The sequence below is a fragment of the Rhipicephalus sanguineus genome, chromosome 8 (assembly GCF_013339695.2).
Source record: "Rhipicephalus sanguineus isolate Rsan-2018 chromosome 8, BIME_Rsan_1.4, whole genome shotgun sequence".
In the NCBI taxonomy this organism is placed as follows: domain Eukaryota; kingdom Metazoa; phylum Arthropoda; class Arachnida; order Ixodida; family Ixodidae; genus Rhipicephalus; species Rhipicephalus sanguineus.
In genome coordinates, this window is record NC_051183.1 from 161,881,918 (window position 1) to 161,908,339 (window position 26,422).

The following is a 26,422-nucleotide window of genomic DNA, read 5'->3' on the forward strand; positions in this document are numbered from 1 at the left end:
CAGAATCTCTCAACACAGTTACCCTGTGACCATTTACATCTTCTTCCACCAGTGGTATGTCACTGCCTGCCGACATGTCCGTCACTGCGGTAACAGATGCAAGTCAACGGACGGCCTTGCTCGCACAGTCCCATGCACACGCAAGAGCCCACTGCCAGGAAGAAGCCCGCAGCCCAAGAGGAACGGGGCAAGACTGCACATGGTGGGGGCAGCCAGCTTGCTTGAAGTTCGTCGGTCTAGTAGCAGACAGCCGGGAACGTCCTAGCCCTTTATTGACGAACGTTGCCCACAGGCAACATAGCGGAAAATATTTTTTTTTGTTCACTTTCGGTTTCGCGAGCTTCTTTTTCCCTCCAAAGTCTCCCCATGTTACTGCCACATGGATGTGTGGCGCCCTCTGATTTGTAACTAAGAAATCGACGAAGAGAAAAAAGAAGTTTGGCGCGCAAATCTCTGCAGAGCGCTCTACGACGCGACTTCAGCGTTCGAACATCTGTTTCCGGGTAAGCATTCGTTGTTCTCTCTCTGGCTTTTTGCAATTGCTTAGAAAAATGCCTCACTTTCCTCGTTGTCAAATTATATGAACGGCGCTGCTAATTTGGGCCCGTACGGGCGCGTGAGGTGTTTGTTGCCTACAGGCAACACCAGGCACTATGCTGTGTTTCGCATCCCGCTGATGTTGCGCTGTGCAATTTTGTCTGGTAGCGCGCTCCTCTGCCTGCACTGCTGCCATTATCGCTGCACCACCTCACGCAGGACACGCAGACAAAGCAACGATTTCGAAGAATGGACCCGGGTGCATTTTATGGAAAATTTGCTGCGAAAGTGCCCCCTGACTACAGTGATGACTCTGACCTGGATTCATCGAGCGACGAAGAGCCTGAAAACGCTGTTTTAGCCCGGACAAGTAAGTATTTATTTTGTCGTGTCAGTCGGAACTATGCTATCATTCGATTGACGAATAAAGTACGGTCTCTTGCATAATAAAGCGCAGCGGGATGGAGGTGAAGGAAGGGGTTGCTTGTATTACAAAAGGCTGTGTGGCCCGGCACTTCCACTTGAGGCTGTCGGCATCTCTCATGGCAGACGCTTCTAGGTGTTCCCAAGTTCGGCAGCTCTGCGTGGGACGCTGATAGTCTGGCATTCCGTTTACGCTTTGCAGCAGGCTGGCTCTGTGTGTTTCAAACAGTGTCATTGTTTAGGCCAGCTAGCGAAACAGTATTTCCGCAACTTTTTTCTTTAGCATAAAATAGATTTTACTGAACACAGAGAGCACTGATGAAATTTACGAGAGTAATTACTATTTTTAATTTTGTTGGCTTTTTCTTGCACTTTGTTGACATCGCAACCATTTTCTGTGCAATTTTACAGCACCGCCAGCTGACAGTGAGGATGAAGAGGTCTCAGGAGCTCCAAGCACGGCCAGTATCGACAATGCGCTTGAAGAAATCCCCAAGCCTTCGAAGGATTCTCCCACATGGAAGGCTGTCCGAGGCTCCTCGAGTAATGCCATGCCTGAGTGGAAAGACGTACCACCCTACCCAGCCCCGGTGGGGTCTCCCATCACCTATTTCAGAAACTTCTTTGACGTGACATTCCTGTCTCACATCTGTGAGCAGTCTTCCCTGTATAGCGCTCAGAGGAATCCGAACAAAGTTGCTTCAATGACAGTCAATGATTTAGAGCAGTTCATCGGTACAGTGCTCACTATGTCGCTTATGAAGCTGCCTCAAACACGCATGTACTGGTCGCAGAGGTTCCGAGTCAGTCAAGTCGCCGACACCATGACGAGAGACAGGTGGGAAGAAATCAAGCAGTCGCTGCATTTTAGTGACAACCAGGAAGCACCAGACCAGAATGACCCCGAACGTGACAGGCTTTACAAAGTGCGGCCCCTGTTGGACCACCTGGTCGCCAAATGCCGCGAGATACCAAAATCTCAAAAGCTATGCGTTGATGAGCAGCTGGTGCCGTTCAAAGGCCGCAGCTCATTGAAGCAGTATTTGCCCAACAAGCCCAAAAAATGGGGTTATAAGCTTTTCCTTCTCTGCGATGAACGCGACATAATGTACAACTTTGAAGTTTACACAGGCAAAATTCTTCCTCAGCAAGGTTTTCCCGACATCGGCGCAAGTGGCAACATCGTCCTGCGAATGGCGAGTATCGTGCCCCGCGGTCTAGACTACATCTTGTATTTTGACAACTGGTTTTGCGGCGTGGACTTACAAGTAGTCCTCAAGAAGGTTGGAATCAGTTCCGTAGGGACAGTACGCGAGGCTCGCCTAAAAGGATGCCAGCTTCCATCCGACAAAGATCTGGAGAAGAAAGGGCGTGGCTCTTACGTGGAAATGGCGACCACATTTGAAGGGGTGAGCCTGAGGGCTGTCAAGTGGTTTGACAACCGCGCCGTGACTTTACTGTCCACGTTTGCTTCAGCTTCACACGAGCAGGCCGTGAAGCGCTTCGACAAGAAGACCCGAACGACTGTGAGCATACCCCGCCCTGCTATTGTCGGCATCTACAATGAATGCATGGGAGGGTGCCAGCTTCCATCCGACAAAGATCTGGAGAAGAAAGGGCGTGGCTCTTACGTGGAAATGGCGACCACATTTGAAGGGGTGAGCCTGAGGGCTGTCAAGTGGTTTGACAACCGCCCCGTGACTTTACTGTCCACGTTTGCTTCAGCTTCACACGAGCAGGCCGTGAAGCGCTTCGACAAGAAGACCCGAACGACTGTGAGCATACCCCGCCCTGCTATTGTCGGCATCTACAATGAATGCATGGGAGGGTGCCACAAGCATGGACATGCTTGTGGCACTCTACCGCATCCACGTAAGGTCAAAAAAGTGGTACAGGAGGCTCTTTTTTCATTTATTAGATGTAGTAGTCAACTGCTGGCTCCTCTACCGCCGAGATGCCACCGCGGCTAACGTGCCTTGCAAGCACCAAATGACCCTGCTAACATTCAAAGCAGACATTGCCTGCACGCTGAGGCAACAGGGAAAGGTATCAACACCTTCGAGGAAGCGACCATTGGGCCCATCAAAAGTCGAGAATGAATTACAGGCGAAGAAGCGGCGCGGGCCATCAGCTCCTGTTCCATGCAAGGAGATAAGGCTCGACACTATTGACCATCTCCCGATGTTTTCTGCAAAGAAAGGCCGTTGTAAATACCCAAACTGCACAGGAATCACGCGAGTCATGTGCAGGAAGTGCAACGTACACCTCTGTTTTACTCCAGGAAAGGAGTGCATGCACAAATTCCACACTAACCCGTAAGAAGCACGCAGTGAAGCCTACCTTATGGCTCGTGCCTAGTGTTGCCCACAGGCAACAAAGCTGTATTTTAGAAACTATACGCAGAATTTTTTTTTTCTTTTTATGAAATATGCTTAGTCTTGTTGCAACAATTGTAAATATGTAGAAAATAAATGTTTTCTGCAAGTATTTTATTGTCTCGTCAATAAAGGGCTAGGCATGGCTTCAAGTTGCGTGCAGCAGCCAGCTGCCTAACGTTACTGGGACGAGGGCTGAGAGCAACGGCAGGTTGGAATGGCAGGCAGCCAGGAAAGGCGCCGGGGCAACCGCGCTCCGGCCTGGGCCGAAGATTGAATGGTTGGACCAGCAGCCAAAGTCCCAAGGCGGGCTGGGCAGGCCGGTGTGATGTTTGCAGGGCAGAAGGCAGGAACCAGCCACAGCAGGGAGGACCAGGTAAGGGCAGGTCGCATGGTCAGCAACAAATTGGTGACGAGGTTGTGCCAGGCGCAGAGAGACGTAGGTAGGAGGCATAGCCAGTTTGCCAAAAAGGGTGCCTGCCAAACAGGAGGGGCCCTTGCCACGTGAAAGCTTGCACGACACATGACAGGGCGTTTTCGGCCAAGAGGGCCTTTTACCACTTCGAAGCGTTTGCCCACGCACCTTAGTTATCATGTGTGGAATAGTCGAGCTACCTGTTAGCGGGGGAAAGGTTGCTCAAAGGCCAACTCCGGCGATTTTTCGAGGTCGATGGATCTCAATGAAATTCGCTGGGTACGTTCCTTTGCACGTTTCCGTCATTTATGCCAAATTACAGGCTTGAGACATGCGCAGATTGGTTGCAAATGAATTTTAAAGATTGCCTGCAAACGCCCTCCTGGCTTCCCACAATTATTGGCAACATCGCGTCTGTGACGTCAGTATTGGGAAGGCGGCGGAAGTGACGCAGCCGAGGGCACCGCTAACTGCGGCCACTACAACGAGCGTCTGCTGTGCTGGCCGAGACACTGTCATTATCAGACGCGGCACTGTCAGTTGCATACATTACAGCTGATGCGTGGCGTGCTCACCTCTCCACTGTGCGCCTGCTCGTCCCGGCTGTCACAGTTTTCATACTCGACGCCGGCGTGACCGGCATGCCTTGCACGACTTCCGGTTCGTTCGTAACAACGTCTACGTCATACGTAGACAGTACACTCGGTTGGGTTTCGGCTTCGGTGTTGCGCTTTTTTGCTTATTTAAAAATATTCTGCAATTTGCCGAGTATTTCTGCTATCGGGCTCGTAACAGGAGCGTCTCAGGAACATAAAAGCACCATTACTTTGACATGGCCAAAAATCGCCGGAGTTGGCCTTTAAGTGCGTTCCTGCAGGTTGCACTAGTGGCGTGGCTTACAGCCAGCCTTCTCCTGATTTTCTTGCGGTTTTGTCACCGGCTCACCCTCTCGCAAGTCGCGGCCGCGGGCAACGAAAGCGTTTGAGAGCGGCTGCATGAGCCCGGGTGAGGTAGGTGAGGTAGTGTAGTTCATTTGAACACGGTGGAAAACCACGTACGGTACCAAAGACGACACTCATGAAAGAATGCTGATGTAGTATTTTTGGTTCAGCGATTACGCTTCGCCGTTTTCAAGTATGCTTCACTGAAGGGCTCAAAGTTTTTATCTTTATATGCACTGAAGCAGTGAGCCATTACTCTGGGCGCGTTAAAACAATTTTTCAGGCATACTTACGGGCGCCCCACGGCGCAATTACGACAGTGAGCCATCGCGATGAAAGGTCAATCACGATTGGCTTCCTCATAGTAGAATTTAGAATTGAACTTTGAACTTTATTTAGAATTGAAATACAAGTGAATGGCTGCGGAGAGTCGGGGCGGAGAGAACGATTGCAACTTTTACGTAAAACTGGCGTTACACCTGAGTGAAGTAATTGCTAGGAAAATCTCTAATATGGCTTGATTACCATTTCAGGGGAAAGACGTGTTCCCGTGCGATCTTACCAGCTGCCCCAGACAAACATGCCCACCGATACCAACAGCTTGAACAACGTGACGTTGGAGCATGATGCAGAAGAAGAATCAATGGAATGTAACGGTATGCTTATCTGTCGATAGTAAGAGTCCATGTGCCAAATTCAGGTCTCAAGTGGGCCTTAAAGTCACTTTTGTAATATGGAGTGTTTCAGTGTTGTTCTTTTATCATCCAGCTGTTCCGGACGAGCTAAGCGAATTCATTCAAAATACAGAAGGTACCGGTTCACACTGCAGCAATCTTACTGCTGCATGTGTTATTACTGCTAAGTGTTTTAATTTGCGTAAATCTTAAGCTCAGTATGTTTTGTTATCGTTTTCTTCAGAGATTGCTGCTGAAGCTCAGAAGCTATCTAAAGAAATCGGCGTTCAGGTGGACACTACAAACATCCCATTTTCCAGAGGACAGCTTCTCACTATTGCGAAGGTTCCTGATGAGCATGGTCTACTTGTCCTCACAGGCATTGGATCATTTGAGTTGTTTTACAACTTAACAGAAGTTTACACGGAAGCGCGGTTGCGTCAAGGAGCGCGGAGTTTTTGCTTAAGCGATGAGGACGCTGTGCTTCTGACATACATGAAGTTGTTTCATAGTTTAACCTTTTCATTGTTGTCAGTGCTGTTTGACGTTCACCGAACAACTGTTTCCAATATATTCAAAGACCCAATTGTAATACTAACAAGCATTCTTCAGCACGCAGTTTTTGGCCAAGCAAGAATGCGACAGTGAACTGCCTCACAGTGTGCTTTAAGCAATATAGAGACATAAGGATTGTGCTTTATTGCACGGAAATAGAAATTGTGCGGCCAAAAGACCTTTTGTCCAGGCTCCTCACGTAGTCATCACAAGCGTACGTACACAGCTAAAGTCTTGGTGAGTGAAACACCAGGTGGTTTATTAAGTTACATAAGCCCCGCATACGGCGGCAAAGCCTCAGACATGCACATCACGAAGCAGTTCAAACTGCCTGAAAAGTGCATTCCACATGTTGATAGCGCGATGGTGGACAAAGGTTTCCTTATAGGTGAACTTTGAAAAGAGCACAACTTAAAAATGATCATGCCTTCTTTTCTAATGGAGAAACAGCTCACCACAAAGGAAGCTGCAAGAAACCAGTCCATAGCAAGTGCCCGAGTGCATGTGGAAAGGGCCATTCAAAGGATGAAACTGTACCGCATTTTAAAAAATCGCTTTGATCTTGACCTTGTGCCATACATTGACAACATATTGTCACGTGGTCGTGACGTCCACGAAGACAGCATTGGGCGTTTTCAAGGTGAGACGGTTTATTTGGCCGAACTTGTGGCCGGGAAACGGAAAGTTAAATTATAGCAATACACACGGCATGCACTGATAGCGGCGAACAGAGCGTCGACCGTCGATCAACTGACAAGCGGTCAAGCGCGTCGGCTTTTATACAGGCGCTATCGAACTTTCCAGCGATATCGCTGGTGACGGCGTTATCTCTCGACAAAGCTGGAACATTTGCGTGCGGCAAGCAATCTTAACGGAACGCTCTAAAACAATCGCGAAGCTTCCTACACATCGCAGCGCGGCCTGCGTAGCGCGTTGCCCACAGTCTTTGTGGGTGAAACTTCAACTCATGAAAAATAAGACGCGCGGCAATGCCCCCCTTTGAAAAAGCATCGCCCCGATGCTTAAAAACAGAACATGAATACATGCAATACTAAAGAAAACTAATAAAGCAAGCAAACAGAGTCCTTAGGTGCGTTAACGAGCATATTACGGTTTAAGGCGCACCACGTGCACGACCTCGGGTAGAGCTCGGCGCCTCTGAGAGTTCTTTGAAGGACAACCTCGAAGTCGAGTGCGCCGAGACGTCGAAGTACCCTGTACGGTCCGATGTGTCGTCGAAGAAGCTTCAGGCTCAGTCCGCGTCGTCGTATGGCGTCCAGACCGAGACAAGGTCACCGGGTTGGTACTGCACGAAGCGTCGTCGAAGATTGTAGCGACGGCTGTCGGTGTGCTGCTGGGTCTTGATGCGCCGGCGGGTAAGCTGTCGACCTTCTTCGGCACGTTGTAAATAGGCGGCGGCGTCGAGATTTTCTTCGTCGGTGACGTTGGGTAGCATGGCGTCGAGCGTCGTCGCCGGGCTCCTTCCGTAGACCAACTTGTACGGCGTCCTCTGCGTCGTTTCTTGGACGGCCGTGTTGTAAGCGAAGGTCACGTACGGAAGGAGGGCGTCCCACGTCTTGTGCTTGTGGGATGCCGTGTCGATGGAAGGACGCATCCCAACATAAAACGTAACAACCGTTTATTAACGGAGCAGCAGCAGCGGGGCGAGCATACCGACGCTGCGCTCACTCGGGTAGCGAAGGAATGATTACTTCCGAGCTTGGCAGCTTGCTTTTAAAGCCACCGTCGGTGACGTAAGCCTCCGGTGACGCTGCGGTGGCGCTGTCCCTTATCGGAGGCGTGGTGTAGCATGAAGCCGTGTCACGCCGGACTAGATAGTGACGAGGCGGAGGCTGCGCCGGTTTGTGCGCAGTGTGTTGCCACATCACCCCCTCCCCCCCGCGGAGTACAGAGCCCTCAGGGTCTGTAGAAATCTGGGAGGCGTACCAGACGTCCAGAGCGTGTCGTGACCGGAGCGGGCTGCGACGTCGGCGGCTGTGGATGTATGCTTGTGGATGAAGTGGCACTGTCCGGTTCGTTCGCAGCGATGTATGCGGGCTTGAGCCGGTCAATCGAGACGCGGACGTCGTTCCCGTTCAGGCGCAGAGTGAAATTTTTGTTGTCGCGATGGACGACCAGGTAGGGTCCGGTGTAGGGTGGCTGGAAAGGCCTGCGGACGGTGTCGTCGCGGAGGAAAGCGTGCGTGCACGATGCTAGCACCTTGAAGACGAAAGGTGTAGGCTTGCAGTGGTGGGCTGCAGGTGACGGGCGTAAGGCGGCGATGGTGCGTCGGAGCCGGGCGACGAAGTCGGTGGGATCTGACGTCGTAGATATGGATGGCTGTGCAGCGAGAAATTCACCTGGGAGACGGACTGGTTCCCCGTACACGAGCTCTGCTGGTGTAGCTTGGATATCCGGCTTGAAGGTGGCGCGAAGACCGAGGATGACGGCTGGGATGGCCTCGAGCCAGGTTGAGTCCGGGTGGCACATAATGGCTGCTTTGAATTGTCGGTGGAAACGCTCGATCATTCCGTTGGCGCAGGGGTGGTAACTGGTGGTCCTCAAGCGTTCGAAACCGACGGTCAGCCCGAGGAACCTGAAAAGGTGCGACTCGAACTGTCGTCCTTGGTCGGTGGTTACGCGGCGGACGGCGCCGAAACGAGCGATTCAGCCGGTGAAGAAGGCCGAGGTGACGTCTTCCGCGGTGATTCCCTCGAGGGGTCATGCCTCGGGCCATCGAGTGTACCGATCGATAGCGGTGAGGCAGTAGCGGTAGGGGCCAGCCGGGGGAAAGCGTCCTATGATGTCGAGGTGGACGTGCTCAAACCGACCAGAGGGCTGAGGGAATGTTCCGAGTGGTGACGTGACGTGCCTGGTGACTTTAGCGCGTTAGCACTGAAAGCAGGAGCGCGCCCAGGTGCGACAATCCCACAGCATGGAGGGCCAGACGTAGCGGTCAGCCACGAGGCGTGTAGAGGCGCGTATGCCGGGATGGCTGAGGTTGTGGAGCTGGTTGAAAAGACCACGACGATGGGACAGGGGCACATAGGGCCCAACGTCGGCGTACATGGCCAGCATGTCGGCGATGGTCTTATTTAGACGCTCGGTGAGGCCATTCGTCTGTGGGTGGTAGGCGGTGGTGCGGCGGCGGCACGTCTCGCTGTATTTGAAGATCGCCTGAGTTAGGTCCGCAGTAAAGGCGGTACCTCTGTCTGTGATGAGGACCTCTGGGGCGCCATGACGCAAGACGATATTCTCCACGAAGAACTTGGCTACCTCGGCGGCACTGCCTTGGGGCAAGGCATTTGTCTTGGCGTAGCGGGTGAGGTAGTCAGTTGCTACGACGATTCACTTGTTGCCGGAAGTCGACGTCGCGAACGGACCCAGTAGGTCCATCCCGATTTGCTGCAATGGCCGGTGAGGTGGTTCGATTGGCTGTACAAGTCCCGCTGGCCTAGTCGGCGGTGTCTTAATGTAGTGGACGACGTCGGCAGCAAGGCGTGGCCAGTAGTATCTTTCCTGTATTCTGGCGAGCGTGCGGGAAACACCGAGGTGTCCAGCCGTCGGGTCGTCATGTAGGGCCTGCCCCGCCACGGTGGTCTAGTGGTTATGGCGCTCTACTGGTGAACCGAAGGTTGCGGGATCGAATCCCGGCCGCGGCGGCTGCATTTTCGATGGAGGGGAAAATGTTTGAGGACCGTGTACTGGTGCACGTCAAAGAACCCCAGGTGGTCGAAACTTCCGGAGCCCTCCACTACGGCGTTTCTCATAATCATATCGTGGCTTTGGGACGCGAGACCCCAGATATTATCGTCGTGTAGGGCCTGGAGGATTTCTGGTCGCAATGATGAGGGCACGACAAGAAAGTAGTCGTTCGAAGTGGCGATAAGTTCTTCTTCAGGAGAACGCCGTTCCGTAAGAAAAACAACGGCATTCCTCGCTTCAATACTTTCGGAACAACGGCGGAACAACGGACTCCATAAAGCCCCCCAGTTCCGCGTCAGCTCGTTGCCTTTCGGCGAAGTCGTCGGCACTTATAGTTGCGAGGAAGCAGTCGTTGTCGTCGTCTTGCGGCGGCGCGTCGACGTGGGCACGAGACAGGCAGCTGGCGTCAGAGTGTTTTCGTCCGGACATGTACACGACGGTAATGTCGAATTCTTGAATCCTCAGACTCCATCGTGCGAGACGACCTGAAGGGCCCTTCAGCTTAGCTAGCCAACATAAGGCGTGATGGTCACTGACAACTTTGAAGGACCTGCCATAGAGGTAGGGGCTAAATTTGACGAAGCCCAGATGATGGCAAGGCATTCCTTTTCTGTTGTGAAATAATTGACATCTGCCTTGGATAGTGACCGGCTAGCATAACTGATGACCCTTTCGAGCCAGTCAGTCTTTTGTACAAGGACGGCACCGTGTCCTACGCTTAGCCAGCAAAGGGGGGGGACGGTTGGGGGGTTCAAACCCCCCCCCCCCCTCGAATTTTTTCACTTTTGCTTGCCTATATATACAAGCACACATACAAACGCACGCACCAACATACATAAAGTATGGTTGAACCCCCCCCCCCCGGAAAAAATTTCTGGCTACCCCCTGCTACGCTGCTTGCGTCGGTGTGTATTTTCGTATCGGCGCAATCGTCGAAATATGCAAGTATGGGTGGCGTCTGCAGGCGTCGTTTAAGTTCTTGAAATGCTTGCACTTGCGCGGTTTCCCACCTGAATTCCACGTTAGTCTTCGTAAGAAGCGTCAGTGGTTCGGCGATGCCTGAAAAGTTTTTGACGAAGCGCCTCTAATAGGCGCATAAGCCGAGAAATCGGCGCAAGGCCTTCTTGTCGGTGGGAGGCGCGAATTCGGTGATGGCAGCTGTTTTCCGCGGGTCTGGGCACACTCCAGACTTGCTGTTCACATCACCCAGAAACAAGAGCTCGTCGTACGCGAATCGGCCCTTTTCTGGCTTCAGCGTCAGTCCAGAGGTCGTGATTGCTTGAAGTACTGCCTCAAGCCACCGGAGATGATCGTCGAAGGTCGATGAACACACGACGACGTCATCCAAATACACAAGGCACGTCTACCACTCACTCCGGCCAGCACGGTGTCCATGACGCGCTGGAACGTCGTAGGTGCCGTGGAAAGACCGAAAGTCATGACCTCGAACTCAAGGAGGCCGTCGGGTGTTATAAAAGCGGTCTTTTCTCGGTCTCTTTCGTCTACATCGATCTGCCAATAGCCGGTTTTGAGGCCCATCGACGAAAAGTACGTCGCGCTGTGAAGTCGATCCAGGGTGTCGTCTATCCGTGGGAGGGTGTAAACGTCCTTCTTCGTGATTTTGTTCAGGTGACGATAATCAACGGAGAAGCGCAGTGTCCCGTCCTTCTTCACTAACACCACAGGTGACGCCCACGGACTCTTGGACGGCTGGATGATGTCGCGTAGCATGTCGTAGGCATGTTTGTTTATCGCGTTGCGCTCTCGAGTCGAAACTGTAGGGGCTCTGACGGAGGGGCCTCGCACTTTCCTCCGTTATAATTCGGTGTTCCACCACCGGACTTCGTCAAATTCGTGATGACGACAAGAAGCAGTCCTTGTATGGTTGGAGCAGGGATTTGATCTGTTCTTGCTTGCGCTGGGGAAAACTTGGGTTGACGTGAAAAGCAGGTTCCGGCCCTGGCGTTTTCGCGGAAGCTTTGGTTAAATCTGTGAGGGTGAAGTCATTGCTGGCTTCCACAATTTCTTCAATGAAGGCGACTGTCAAACCCTTCTTCACGTGCTTGTATTCGTAGCCGAAATTCGTGAGCATCACCTTAGTTTTTCCTCCACGAAGCTCTGCTATTCATCTTGCGACGCAAACGTCTTGATTGACCAAGAGGTGCTGGTTATCCTCGATGACTCCTTCCAAATCGGTGGCTCTTTCGGTGTAGACGGAGATAATGACGCTGGAGAGAGGTGGTATGGTGACCTGCTCGTTGAGGTAGCACACTTAAGGCGTGGCTTCTTGGCGTCGTGGGGGGTGGCAGAGCATCTACTGAGGATAGCGGTATGGACTCAGATCTCAGGTCTATTGCGGCACAGTGTTCACTTAGGAAGTACATCACAAGTGTAACGACCCTGGAGCAGTACTGCAGGATAAGGAAGCTCGCAGGAAAGGCTCGGTCACCGATCGTGACTCTTGCTGTGCAGACTCCAGCCGGCGTTATCGAATGACCTCCAGCGGCGCGGACTTCAGGTCCTTCCCAAGCAGTCTTAACTGCAACTTCGCGGCGAAGGATCCACTGACGACGGAATAGTCGGCCCCAGTGTTGACGAGAGCGGTAACGTTGTGTCCGTCGAATAGTACGTCGAGGTCGCTAGTCCGCCGTCTTGCGTTGCAGTTACGTCGCGGCGTCGGGTCACGGCTACGTCGGTTTTCACCGCTGCTTCCGCGTTGCATCGTCAGGTCTTCTTCGGTCCGCGAGGTTTCGTCGGCCGGGCTTCGTCTGCTTGGCATCGTGTTCTGCAGGTCTCGTCGCATTGTAGTCGTCGGCAGCCGCGCAGGATCTTCAGCATTTCGTCGTACAGCAACCGCACCTCCATCGGTTGCTGCCCTTAGTTTCCCGTATACGGGCTAGGCTACCGGCCCCGGTCTGGGCCAGTGTGCGGCCGGCGGTGCGGTGACATGTAGCGGCTGGGCGACGGCGAGTGGGTAGGTCGTCGTTCTTGTCACTGTGTTCCGGTGAGGTAGTCGTCAATGTCGCGAGGCCGTTCGCCTGGCAGTGAGCGCGTTGACGGCGAAACCGCGTAGCCCCACCTGTCGGTAGCGACGATACGTGTGGCCGGCCTCCCCGCAGTGGTAGCAGAGCGGGTGGTTGTCAGGGGCGCGCCAAGCGTCGGTCTTCCTTGGCGCGTAGCACGGGGCATAGCGCTGGGTGACAGGAGGACGGTAGGGCAACGGTGATGATGGCGGCGGAACTGCTGCGGCGGCGTGGCGTCTCGACGTGGACGAGGAGCGGGGGAGTTGCGTCGGGCTGCAGCAGCGTAGCTCATTGCTTGAGGCTCAGGCTGCGCTGGTTCAGGTGTTCCCAGAAATTGCTGGATTTCCTGGCGTAGAACGTCGGCGATCGGGTCCACTTGAGGCTGGGAGGAAAGCAACAATTTACGCACTCCTCCCGCACAATAGCAGTCGGTGTCACGCAGGTCATCAGATTGCAGCGCGTGAACCTCCCCGTAGGTCTTCGTAGGAATGCGGCGGTTGCACTGCCCGTACGCATTTCCAACGTCTTCTCGATCGCCGTTGCTTCTGTCAGGATTTCCTGGACGGTCTTGGGTGGGTTACGCATCAGCCCAGCGAAGAGTTCTTGCTTGACCCCTCGCATGAGAAAGCGGACTTTCTTCTCCTCGCGTGGCGAAACAGATGGTTCATTTCTTCCGTGAAGGTGGCCACGTTTTCGTTCGGGTGTTGCGCCCGTGTCTCCAACAAGTCCGCGGCCCTTTCTTCTTGGACGACGCTCGTCAACGCCGCCAAAAAAATTGCCGCGAGAGAGGTCCGAGGTACGGATTTGGGACTCTAGATTCTCGTACCAGCTCCTTGCTGCATCTTCTAAGTAAAAGTACACGTCGCGCAGATTGTCGTCGGAGTTCCAGTTGTTAAATGTCGAGACCCTTTCAAACGTCTCCAGTCAGGTATCGGGGTTTTCACATGGTGAACCACGGAATGTCGGCGGCTCCCTGGGCGGATGCATCACTATCGCTGCAGGGGACACTGCGGCCGTCATTTTGCTTGTTGTCTTCGTCGCCGTAGCTCTAGGCTTGTCCGCTAGCGGCCCGTATTGGGGGGGGGGGGGGGGGGGGGCGGGTAATCCTTTCATTCTGCGGCTGGCTCGACTGTCGCTGACGGAGTCGGTGTGTTCTTCGCAGCGTGGGCTGGGTTCATGACTTGACGGGGGCGTCCGGTACATGAACGAGCAGCATCTCCACCAGATGTCACATGGTCGTGACGTCGATGACGACAGCAGTCAGCGTTTTGAAGATGAAACTGTTTATTTGGCGGAACTTGTTGCCGGGAAACGGAAAGTTAAATGATAGCAATACACACGGTATGCACTCATAGCGGCAAACAGAGCGTCGGCCGTCGATCAACTGACATACGGTCAAGCGCGTCGGCTTTTATGCAGGCGCTATCCAACTTTCCAGCGATATCGCTGGTGGCGGCGTTATCTCTCGGCAAAGCTGGAACATTCGCGTTCGGCGCGCAATCTTAACGGATCGTTCAAAAACAATCGCGAAGCTTCTTACACATCGCGGCGTGGCCTGCGCAGTGCGTTGCCCACAGTCTTTGTGGGTGAGGCTTCCACTCATGAAAAATACGACGCGCGGCAATATTCAAAATAATTGCAGGCACTCTGAACCTCTCAAAGCCACTGTTCAACAACAACAAATTTCTTTTCGACTCCTAATCTCAGTGTGTTTTCCCTTGCAAACTAGTTCTTGAGCAGTTAAGTGTGTCAGCTGCCTGGCAAAGGGTAGTGTGCACATAATGAATGCAAACTGGTTCGTCAGCTTAATAAAATATTATCCAAAAAATCACCAAGTGCGACGTTTCTGTTACTGTTCTACCATCAACTCTGTAAAAAAGCATAGAAAGTGTGATATGCCACCAGCTGTGTTGGTAGTTAAGGTTTCTTCCTTTAAACAACACTATGAAACCCCCAATTTTTGTAGGAGGCAAATGTCACTACATGTTCTGCATACGTTGTGTGGAGGCGCACCACTTGCACAGATTTTTTGAACCCTGAGAAAAATGAAATTGTTAAAACATGACAGAATTTTTCTTGTCTATGTCCATGTTTGTGCCAGCAAATCACTTGAGTGATTTTCTACCAAGCCTTTTAACAAAATCCATCAGCAACCGTCATAAGCATAAATAAAGCGTGAGGCTGGTCGGAAGCCAGTGTGCGTCATATGCTGGTATGACATCACAGCTTCAATAAGGCACGTCTTAGCTATTCTGTTCTCAAAAGTTGAGTGCTCATCAGATGAAATAACAGAAGTGATTTTTGCCATACGTTAAAACCATGTGTTGGAATCCGTGTGTGCAGTATATCAGAAGTCAGCACTGCATTTTCTAAAGTACCATTAGGTGTGTTAGTCTTGTCAGAACCTTGCACTGCAACAGAGATCCTGTTAAACTACACCTGCAACCACAGGCCCTTATATGCAGGACTTGGGCTTTGTGCTTTAAACAAAATTATGTGCCTGCAAGGACACACTGGGCAGTAAGGCATAATAATAGAAAAGATTTCAAGTTTCTGTGAAGAAGCAAAGCATTTATTTTTTTTTCAATACCAGATATAGATAACTAGATATCGATCGGAACACTTTGTGAGAAATGTGCAAAATAATGCTGCATGCATCATCCTTGTGTTGCTTCGTAATGTAGGTATCACACATAGCAGCTAGTACATTGTAGTAATGCCTTCCAGAAAATCTTGATAATACAGCACTATAAAAGCATCAAAAATATAAACTAAGAAGCGTGGCACCCTTCAAAATTGCACTCTTTACTGCCTTAATACTAGCTGAATTCTCGCAGAATGTGCATGGCCTGAATTCCCACAGCAATTCAAGCAAATATTATTTCCAAGTAAGCGGGCAGCTGTGTGTGAAAAATGTTTACAATAGGGTCACCCTCTCGAGCGCTTACTAGTGGGTCGTCCTCTTCCGCTCTTCTCTGACAGCACGCTCCTCGCGCTCAGAGTCCTCGCTAAGTCTTGGCTGTCACCGTTGTGCTTCGTCGACTAGTGCCGTCAATAAAGGCCTTCATAATGTGGTGGAGAGTGCTGCGCCGTCTAACCAGCTTCGGTTTCCTTTCGATGCCCCTGGCGCTTCGATCCCGTACCGTGCCCTCTACCATGCCTCAAGACGCCGCCCAGCAAACGACGCTTCCCCCTGTACCGACACCATGCCCCGGTGTCCCCCGCATCCGTGACCCTCCTGTCTTCACCGGCGCGGATGGCACCGACGTGGAGGACTGGCTCGCGATATACGAGCGCGTGAGCGTACCCAACAAATGGGACGAGGCAGGAAAACTGAGCAACCTGGTTTTCTACCTCGCGGGTGTGGTGGCAAGCCTCTGGTACAATAACCACGCCACTGATTTCCTCACGTGGTCTGATTTCAAGACAGCCATCATCAACGTGTTTGGCCGCCCCGCCGTTCATAAACTGCAAGCCGAACAGCGTTTACGTGAATGCGCTCAGCAGACCGGTGAGTCTTTTACGAGCTACATCGAAGGCGTCCTCGACTTGTCCAAGAAGGCCGACGAAGCCATGTCTGAGTCTGACAAGATCCGCAACGTTATCAAAGGCATCGACGACGATGCCTTCACCATGCTGCTTGCCAAGAACCCTCGTACTGTGACAGAGTTGATCACGCTCTGCCAATGTTACGAGGAGCTGCGCCGGCAGCGGTTGCTGACCCGTCGATCTCCATCACGTGACGCTGATCTCGCTGGCTTGTCGGCAATTTCTGATCACTCGGCCTTGCTCGCCGAGATCAAGTCATTTGCGTGCGAGGAAATTGCCCACCAGTTTTCTCTCGTGGCCTTCCCTCAGTCGCAGCATGTCGAACAGCCGTCGACCACACTGCTGCCTCCTTTACGCCGCGCTATTCAACAGGAAATTGCGGAGGTCATGCCGGAAAACCACCAGCCACCTCCGGCGCCTGCGCCGCTCAGTTACGCGCAAGTTGTAGCCAGGCCACCCCAAGCGATCCCTGTCTGCCCCACATACTTACGACGAAGCCGTCGCCAGACCACAGGCCTTCGAGGCGAGTGTGCCGGCTGCGTACGCCGACGTCATCCCTAGGCCACGACTGCAGCCCACCATGCAGTCCCATCAGCCGCCGCGCCGTCCACCGCGTCTTGGGCGGTGTAATCTTGGCAATTGACATATACAAACAAATCTGCACGTTGAATTCCTGTGACGCCCATCTGTACCTGCACTTGACAAAAGTATGGGGTGGCACGCTTGAGATTTTTGGTCAAACGTTTTTCTTCCTTTTTTTTCCATATTCTCTTCCAAGAACTTTTTAAATGCGAAGCATTTCTTAGCGAACTTCTGCAACTTTGAGCGTATCTATCTATCTATCTATCTATCTATCTATCTATCTATCTATCTATCTATCTATCTATCTATCTATCTATCTATCTATCTATCTATCTATCTATCTATCTATCTATCTATCTAGCCGCCTACGATCTTGTGCTCTCCTGGCCGTTTCGTTAATCGGATGTATACCAAAATTGGTGTGTCATAACATGGCTTTATTACGAACATAAATGACAGGTCATATCATGAAAATCATGACACGCATGTCATGAACAGCATGATTTACATTCCACGACCTTAGGCTCTTGCGGCCGTTCCGTTAATTTCATATACACCAAAATTGGTACAGCGTGACAAGAATTCATGACGAACATAATGACTGGTCCTAACATGCAAACCATGAAGCGCATGTCATGTGCAGCATGATTTACATGACATGGTCTCTGAACGCTTGCGGCCATTTACATGAAGGGATATATACGAAAACTGGTATGACGAGACATTTCTGTATGACGAACATAACTGACGCGTGGTAACATGAAAATCATGACATGCATGTCATGAATGGCATGATTTACATGCCACGCTCATAGCGCACTCGCGGTCGTTTCGCTAGATTGATATACACCAAAATTGGTATTGTGCTATGTGACTGTATGAAGAACATGAATAACAGGTCGTAGCATGAAAACCATGACATCCATGACATGTATGTCATGATTTACATGCCACGCTCATGGTGCATTTGCGGCCGTTTCGCTTGCATGATATACACCAAAATTGGTATTGCGCGACACGACCGTATGACGAACGTAAGTGAGATGTGGTAACACGAAAATCATGACGTGCAAGTCATGTACAACCTGATTTACATGCCACGCTCATGGTGCGCTAACGGCCGTTTCAGTAGATTGATATACACCAAAATTTGTATTGCGCGAAGTGACTGTATGAAGAACATGAATAACAGTTGGTAAGATGAAAACCATGACATGCATGTCATGTATGTCATGATTTACATGCCACGCTCATGATGCATTCGCGGCGGCTTCGCTAGCTTGATGTACACCAAAATTGGTATTGCGCACAGCGACTGTATGATGAACGTAAATGAGACGTGGTAACATGAATATCATGACATGCATAACATGTGCGACATGATTTACATGTCATGGTCATGACGCATTCGTGGCCGTTTCGCTTGCATGATATACACCAAAATTGGTACTGTGCGACGCGACTGCATGACGAACGTAAATAAGAGGTGGTAACATGGAAACATGACATGCAGGTCATATACGACATGATTTGCAAGCCACACTCATGATAAATTCGCGGCCGTTTTCCTAGCTTGATATGTACCAAAATTGGTATTCCATGACGCGACTGCATGACGAACATGAATAACAGGTGGTAACATGAAAACTGTGGCATGATGTCATGTATGTCATGATTTACATGCCGCGCTCATGGTGCATTCGCGGACGTTTCGCCAGCTTGATGTACACCAAAATTGGTATTGCACGAAGCGACTGTATGACGAACGTAAATGAAAGGTGTTAACATGAAAATCATGACATGCATGTCATGTATGGCATGATTTACATGCTATACTCGTGGTGCACTCGCGGTCTCGTTTGATATACACCGAAATTGATATTGCGCGATGTGACTGTATGACGAACATAAATGAGAGGTCTTAACATGCGAATGATGTTATGCATGTCATGTACGGTATGATTTACATGCCACTGTCATGGTGTGCTTTCGGCCGTTTTGTTAACTGGATATATAACAAAATTGGTATGCACGACACGAGTGCGTGATGAACATTAGCGACAGGTCATGCATTGTATATACCAGAATATGCGTTTCATTGGCATGGTGTATACTAGATTGTGCATGCATGCGTGCATGGCAAACATGCGATATATGGTGGACTAGATGCCATGGCATGAATGATTTCATTTGGCTCAAAGACAAACAAGGCGATGTATGCAGCTCTTTGCTGGCTGCTTCGCATTACATCGATTCCCACAGTGCGTGGGATCTGCCGAATTTTTTATTGGCTCAGGGCATTTGATTTCCAGCACCCTCTCAGGGCAACAGTCGCACTTTAATAGGCCATCTGGACTATTAAAGTGCGACAATTAAAGTGGACTATTAAAGTGGGCTATTAAACCTTCCATAATGAAAAGCCCACACTGTCTGATAGCCAAATTATCATGGCTCGCCCGTTGGCTTTCGGAGCAATTTCGTGCATTGCATTCCAGAGCAATACCACGACGCATTGTTGCTGTACAAGCATTATTCTTCCTCATGACTTTCCTCAGCAAGGGTCTCAGATCATGCGGGCCCATTTTGTCCTTAATATATTTACATGAGTAAATATACCGTATGCAATAAAAGCGCTGACCGTACCTACCCTGTGACGCAGCCAGAGACTAGAATTTGCCTGATCTCGTGTTAAACTTTCAATCACAATAATGTCTTCACGCCTCTTGCATTCCTTTAAGTGTGCAAGCAACCTTTCTGGTGTCACTTCACCGCTGATCCCAAGGAGGCTTCTTAGCTCGTTGACAGAACTGATGAGTGTTAAATCAGGATGCATTGGCTCAGAAGTGAAACATCCTGCTTTTTTGGTTGGCTCCGGAAGTGCGTATTCTGCTGCTAGAGAAACATTTGCAGAAAAATATGTGAAGTGTGGCATATGCTGAAAATAATATTTACAGTAATGGCTTCAGGACTGCTTAATAAGTGTGTCTAACAAATGTGATAATGATAAAAGCTTATGTTTCTTGAATGAAATGTACACAGATGATTGCGTAAATATATCTTGCACTTATCATAATATATAAACTGAGAATTTCAACCAATAAGCACTCTCTTCATGCATGGTTTAAGAACAACATAGAAGGCAGTCATTTTTAGAAGCACATTTTTAAAGCAGAAATGCCTAATGCCTGTGTTATCCTATCCTAACACGAGAGCTGTGGAAATACAGTGAGGTAAACACTACAGTTTGCTACATGTGACTGCCCGTGAAGGATTCAAGGGCATGTAATGTGCATTAGGACAGATCGAAAAACCTTGCATGTTTTATCACTAACACGGCTCCAAATCCGTGCATATTTAGCTAAACAAATTGATTGCCTAAAGGTCTAGAAACATTTCTGAATGACCTGGCTTGTTATGATCATAGAAAAAATATTTTGCCCTAACTGATGTTGCAACAACAAGAAAACACTGCACGCTGCTATGATAAGCAACACATCACAGAGCAACCTATTAGGCAGTAGTGTCTTCAATTTTCAAATTTTGAAAGTACTAGCAAAGTAAAGCAACTCGAATTGCACATTTACACTATTCAAGCTGTCAACGTGGTGCATCACACCTGTAAACTAAGTAGATTACAGTTATGGGCCAAGGCTGTAGTTAGTGTCTCTCAGATGCAAAAAGCCAAATTTAGGTTTGAATGCATACCTGTTTCAGAATCTCTAAGTGTATTTTTGCAGCAGATTGATAGCTTAGATTTTCAGCAGCCTCTCAAGTATGTTGCCATCCAGTTGGGGGACCTCTCTGATTTTTGCCTGAAAAAAGGAACAAAGATAACGTTACACTTTAGATGGAAACATATATACACACCGCATAGCTCGTTACCATGGATACTTAGCATTGAGGTTTATTCATTTATTTTCGCGCCTGTCAGACTTTTGTAAGCAAGCATGGAAATGCATATTTTCACTGTGTCGAAAGTGCTTGATCAGACTTGTTTTTACAATAGCATATGGAGTGCATTTACCTCAGACTCACATTGTGGAACGTCAGAGGAACACGCAGGGGAGAAGCACTCGCATTGTGGTGTCCCGTCAGTGTTGCACAATCCACCATCCAGTACATCGTACCAAGACATTTCAGTGTCTAGCCGTTGAATGATACTGTACTCACTATGACTACAATCATAATACGTACTCTTGACAGGCATCTGCACACAGAATTTGCAGTATATATAGTTTATGGTCACGCAAGTGTTTTCTTAAAGTAATGAGATTGCTCTTACATTTTAAGAAAGTACGAACAATCATAGTAAGGTACTCTCACAAGATCATTTAAGTCGACATATTGCGGAGACTGCTCAGTCTCGTTGTTGAACTTTGCTTTCCCTACTTTTTCATGCACTATTAAAATCGGAATATATTTGCAGACCTTTTTTAGCACAGGGAAGATCAGTTATAATCCTTGGCTGGTACGTTTCTTTTACTCGTTCTTTGTGGTGTTTGCCCCACTTCTGCGGCTTGTCGGTGGACGAGAGTTCATCCAAAGTCTTGGCAGCATTTATATGCAAAACAACAGCAACAATGTGTTTGCACTTGTAATTCTTGTAAAGATTTATAATGAGTATATTCCAAAAACATTAACCTTCACAAGCGTAATTGGCATTAATCTCAAGTCTATTTTCTTTACGTGGAGCCCAATGATACACTTATCAAACTTTTTCACGATATTAGAACAATGATTAGCAAAGACTTCCAGTATGAAAAAAAAACCTTCTGGCTAAGAAAATGCTCTCCGCAGCATACAAGAGTTCACATTTTTTAATGGAAGCAGACACTACAAACACAAGACCTTCACAGAAAATAAGGTGATACCTAATTAGAAGAGCAAGGCCTTTCATCACAGGTTGAAATACTCAGTTTTCACATCATACTTCAAGAAATAGGTGCTAAGCAAATATTTCTGTTAAATGGGTGCAACTTCCCCACAGTGTGGCTTAGACTCCGTAATTAAAACGAGCATCTCGAAGTATTACAAAGAAAATGAATGAATGTTTTGTATGAACTAAGATTGCCGTTTATCGCGCAAGTGATGTCCACTCTGCAAGCGTCGATCTTACGTAATTTCGCTATCTGCTAGCTGAGGCTTTAGCTGAATCTGCCTGTCATAAAGAACCACATTGTATATCTGAAAGCCTAAAGAAGGCGGTTACGCCAGTCACATAGCGCTTTCGGAAAAACCAAGATATTGCTACGAGAAGTATGTGCATGTTTCTTCCGAATAGTCGCAATTGTATTTTGTGAAACCAAGCTTTGCACGAACAACTCGTTCCATCGACCGACGCGTCGCAAACGGTAATTTTCACTTCGTGCGGAGCACTGCTGATAGCAGTAGTCTGCAACACAAAGGCCACAAAGTCGAAACGAGCATCCCGAGCTGTTTCGATGGCGCACTCAACGACGTGTTCCGCGTAATAAACGTCCTCCACCTCAATTTAAGCACCGACGTGTTTCACGCGCCTTGTCCACATACCGGTTGATGCTGCTCAGCGGCACTGCAGCTGAAAGCAAAAATAATATACGAAAAGGTTATCCAAACTGGTACACGAGAGTAGTGAGCACCGCTGCTACGGTGCTGCACGAAGAGACAAGCTGAGATCAATGACGTTAACAGATTAGCTTCCCCATCTTCGTGTGGTGAACAGAAGCGCTAAAATCACTGTCCATAAATGAGAAACTAAACAAAAGGCGAACTGAGCGACTACAATAGAAAAAAAAACTGACAACAGCTGGGGCGGTATTCTCGGGTGAGCACTTTGGAGATATTTCGCTAAACTCCACGCAGCATCCGCTTTCGTGGCAGCGCGAAGCTGGCGGGCTTTGCACAGCGTCAGAAAGGCTGTCTGGAGATACGCGGATGCGTCCGATCCGAAGAAAACTTGATGAGTCAAAACCATCATCTCCCTTGAGGCGATCCCCAAACAACGCAACCTTATCACAGCTTTCGAAGCACGCACGACGAAGCGCCGGCATGAATGATCCTTGTAGACACAAATATATAATTGCTGGCTTACCTGAAACACGATGGGTGCTGTTGCTGTCGTTCATTTGAAGCTTGCGGCAAGAGATAGGCGAAGAACAAACACATTACCACGCAGGGTGCTGCAGCGGGCGCGTAAAACGCACGCGGATAACGGCGGGCGTTCAAGCAGTCGAAATGTCACTCCTTGCCGTGACGTCATCCCGGCCTCTCACCAGGTGGAGCTACCCCAACTTACGGGGCTAATATCTGCTAAACACCAATAGACGCTGTGCAAGCTCTCGTACTCCGCGTAAAATAAACTTTCAACTACCTCTGTGAGGACAAATTTCACTTTCGTGTTACACCGATTCCTATGACGGAGGGATGAACCATGTTTTTTTTTTCTTTTATGTAGATGTATTGAACCTCCCGCGCCTCCCTCCGAAAGCTTTCTGAAAATAACGTCGTTTTGCAATGCCTCCAGATCGGAGGCATCGTTAGCTCTCTGCACCTCACTTTTGCACTGCCTCAGAGATGGGCCACTTTTGACCAAGCGTTGATATCATATGAAGGCGTCACCACGTCACATCATGTTAGGTGACGTTACATTGACGTCATGACGACGTCATCACGTGATGATGATTATTCGCATCACTCGTGTGATGCGAATAATGCGTTCGGCGTCGCCGACGTGCGACGGCGACGCCGAACGCATTTCATGAGGCGTCGAAGGCTTTCGCTTTAATTACCTTCAGTAGAACTCGCTGCTCGCTTAGTCCGTTAGTCATACTCGAAAGTAAAAGGTTGCACGAAAAGAGGACACGTTCACATGGAAAGGTGCAAGGTAAGCACAAACGTGAGTGCTACCTTTCAAGTATGTTCAACACACTAGGCCAAGAACGAGTTCTACTAGAGTTCATTTCTGCTGGCCCATTTTTTTTTTGTCTACATGTGGATCGTTTGCTTCCCAGAGGGATTACGCTTGCGCTTGATCCGTATCCTTTCTCGTCAACGTGTCATGTTTTCGCAAAACATTTTACTTTCAAGTATGTTTAAAGGGACACTAAAGAGCAAAACGATTTTTCTCGTATTAGTAAAGTGGTCTTCGACGATACCAAAAACACCACGCTTGCTGCGAGAAGAAGCTTAATAAGCGAGAAAACGCGCCAAAAGAAAATACAGGTGGCGACGCCACCTTGGTATTCCCGCACCATTTGCCGTGACGTCACATATTTTTGAGGGCGCCTGCTTGGGACTACGTAGTTCCTAATCGGTTAAATCGAAGTACATTTTCCTCTGAGGGGGCCAGAGACTTGATAAAACGAGTTTGTGGAAATTTCGTCGAGCCAGTGGCGCCAAAATACGTTAAATGCTCTTTGAAATGTTTTACGCCACGAATTACAAAGTTCGGCGCGAAATTTAAAAATGACACTTTGAACTCGGTTTTCTCCGCTAATAATAAACCTACGGTGGTTAAATAAACTACACAAGAGTTCTCCGAGCACACTTTATCAATCTAAACCAATTCATTCTTTCTCTTTAGTGTCCCTTTAACAGTCTAATGTACGGCGCTGCGCGATTGCGAGGACCTCAGCACAGAGGACGCCTAGAGGACGGCAATCACCAGCTCGGACCGGGAGGTCCAAATCCGGGCTGTCCAGAGGGCCCGCAATTTGGCGGAGGGGCTCGCTCTTCCTGTCCCCACGTGGGTGCGGCCCGCAGCCGACCTCCCTCTTGAGGGGAATTGGCTCCTCAGGACAATTTATAAATAAAGTTCATTGACTGACTGACTGACTGACTGACTGACTGACTGACTGACTGACTGACTGACTGACTGACTGACTGACTGACTGACTGACTGACTGACTGACTGACTGACTGACTGAATATAATCGTGTTTGCATATCATTTAGGTAGAAGCGGCGTCTGCGTCAGCGATATCACCCCAATATGGTGCCCATCTGGACAAAGGGAGTGACCACCATGCTGCCGAGATAGGCGGCACTGGCTTCGAGCCAGCCTCACTCAGACTAGGGTGCATTGATGAGCGCATCGAGGCAATCTCTCAGACACGTCGCGCCATCTCGCGTCATCGGAGGAAACCTCGTGTTGTTGGCGTTTTCAAACTTAGGGGTGTAAAAAGCGTGCATTACAAAGTGCTTTTCGCAAAACCTTAGATTTTGCTTCTTGATTACGTGACCTAGCTCACACTGGCATGCGAGTGCGTTCGCGCCAGTACGCGTGCTGCGCGCGCTGCGATTGGTGAAGCCGTCTTTAATAAGGCGTCCAAGTCTTGCGCGAGTACATCTCGTCAACTTCTCGCGTTTGTCCGTTATATCACGACGCAAGAAGTAGGCGTGATCAGTTGCTCTTGGGACTAGCCATGGGCCGGACGCCTGTCGTACGTTTCAAAGAAGAGCAGTGGCAGTACGAAGAACGTCGGCGCGCCCATGTCCCCGACCGGGCAAGTGAAGCCAAACGCATGCTGAACGCCTCGCCGTTTGAACGTTTACATGTCTTTGCTGCTCTACCCTCTTTACAAAGAGTTGGAAGAGCTTTAAACGTTTTCTGTGTCTGTTTGCTAACAAAATGCCATTTATAAATGTAACAAAGCAAGAGCGAGGAGGTCCCCGCGGTTTTCATCGCTTGCGAGAACTCACGTGCCGGCGTCATGGTCGTCGTCGTCGTCGTCTCCAGGTGTATGGTCATGCTCGTAGCTATGCTGGTCATGGAAGTAGTTTCCTTCGTAAGGTCACTCGCCGGACTCAGCTTGGATTCCGCCTCCATTGTGGTTGAAAGATCTAGGAGAGAGAAGTGTTGGAAGTCGTTCTTCTATGAAACAGGCATAACTGAGAACATGCACAATTTCAGTGGTTTCTACCCAGTCTCGCTCTATTTAGGTGCTGCGGACACTGACTATAGCTTGCCGGCGTACACCCACACATTCGTGCCCGACCGACTTCGAAGGCACACCGCACTGATGGTGCAAAGCTCCCACGCGCGCAAACACACACACACACACACACACACACACACACACACACACACACACACACACACACACACACACACACACACACACACACACACGCACGCACGCACGCACGCACGCACGCACGCACGTACACACGCAATTATAAGGAGAGAATCTACACCGGATTTCAAGAATACGTTGGACCCGGGCGAGGAGGTAGTCTCGGTGCCTTATCGGTGGTTGAAGCAGGAATCAAGGTCGGCAAGCCACGATAGAGGCTAAGGTATTTACACGAGGTACTATACGTTATTCACCTTATACTCCCGGTCACGGTTGCCTCGTTCCTTTGTCGCTGGTGTCCGCATCATTTCTCTCCTTCCCGGCGGCGCGCGCGCACGTGTCTGATTTCAGCAGCTTTCGTCGATGTCAATTTCCGCGGCCGATAAACGCGCCAATATCCGTGGTGAAGGACCGGTCGGTCTCGCTCGCGAAGGAGCAGCGGAGGGGGTGCTAAGGTAAGAGCCTCGCATGCATTGCAGGAAAGGAAAAGACGGAATGCTATTTCTGCCGCTTAACGTGAGTACGGATGAAGACGGCTACGACACATGCGCAGTAGCCAGTTTTACAGTAGGATAAGCAAAGATAGCGTTT

The 26,422-nt window shown here is 49.7% G+C and overlaps 1 protein-coding gene and 2 pseudogenes across 1 annotated transcript; 2 read left to right on the forward strand and 1 right to left on the reverse strand.

Annotated features, from left to right (window-relative positions):
• Positions 1-268: 268 nt before the first annotated feature.
• On the forward strand, positions 269-5,477 carry LOC119403650 (piggyBac transposable element-derived protein 3). Its single transcript, XM_049418385.1, has 3 exons — positions 269-907; positions 1,372-2,735; positions 5,460-5,477. The coding sequence occupies exons 1-3, from the start codon at positions 787-789 to the stop codon at positions 5,475-5,477; spliced, it is 1,503 nt and encodes a 500-aa protein (XP_049274342.1). The 5' UTR covers positions 269-786.
• A 383-nt stretch (positions 5,478-5,860) lies between these two features.
• Positions 5,861-14,349, forward strand: LOC125759516 (uncharacterized; annotated as a pseudogene).
• Positions 14,350-15,046: 697 nt separating this feature from the next.
• LOC119403651 (uncharacterized) lies at positions 15,047-25,584 on the reverse strand (annotated as a pseudogene).
• Positions 25,585-26,422: the final 838 nt, after the last annotated feature.

What these genes read in the sequence shown, in the direction of transcription:
- LOC119403650 (XM_049418385.1), top strand. Translation starts at nt 787, where the DNA reads ATGGACCCGGGTGCATTTTATGGAAAATTTGCTGCGAAAGTGCCCCCT. An exon ending in CGCTGTTTTAGCCCGGACAA is followed by an intron (nt 908 to 1,371) that starts GTAAGTATTTAT and finishes GCAATTTTACAG; the next exon opens with CACCGCCAGCTGACAGTGAG.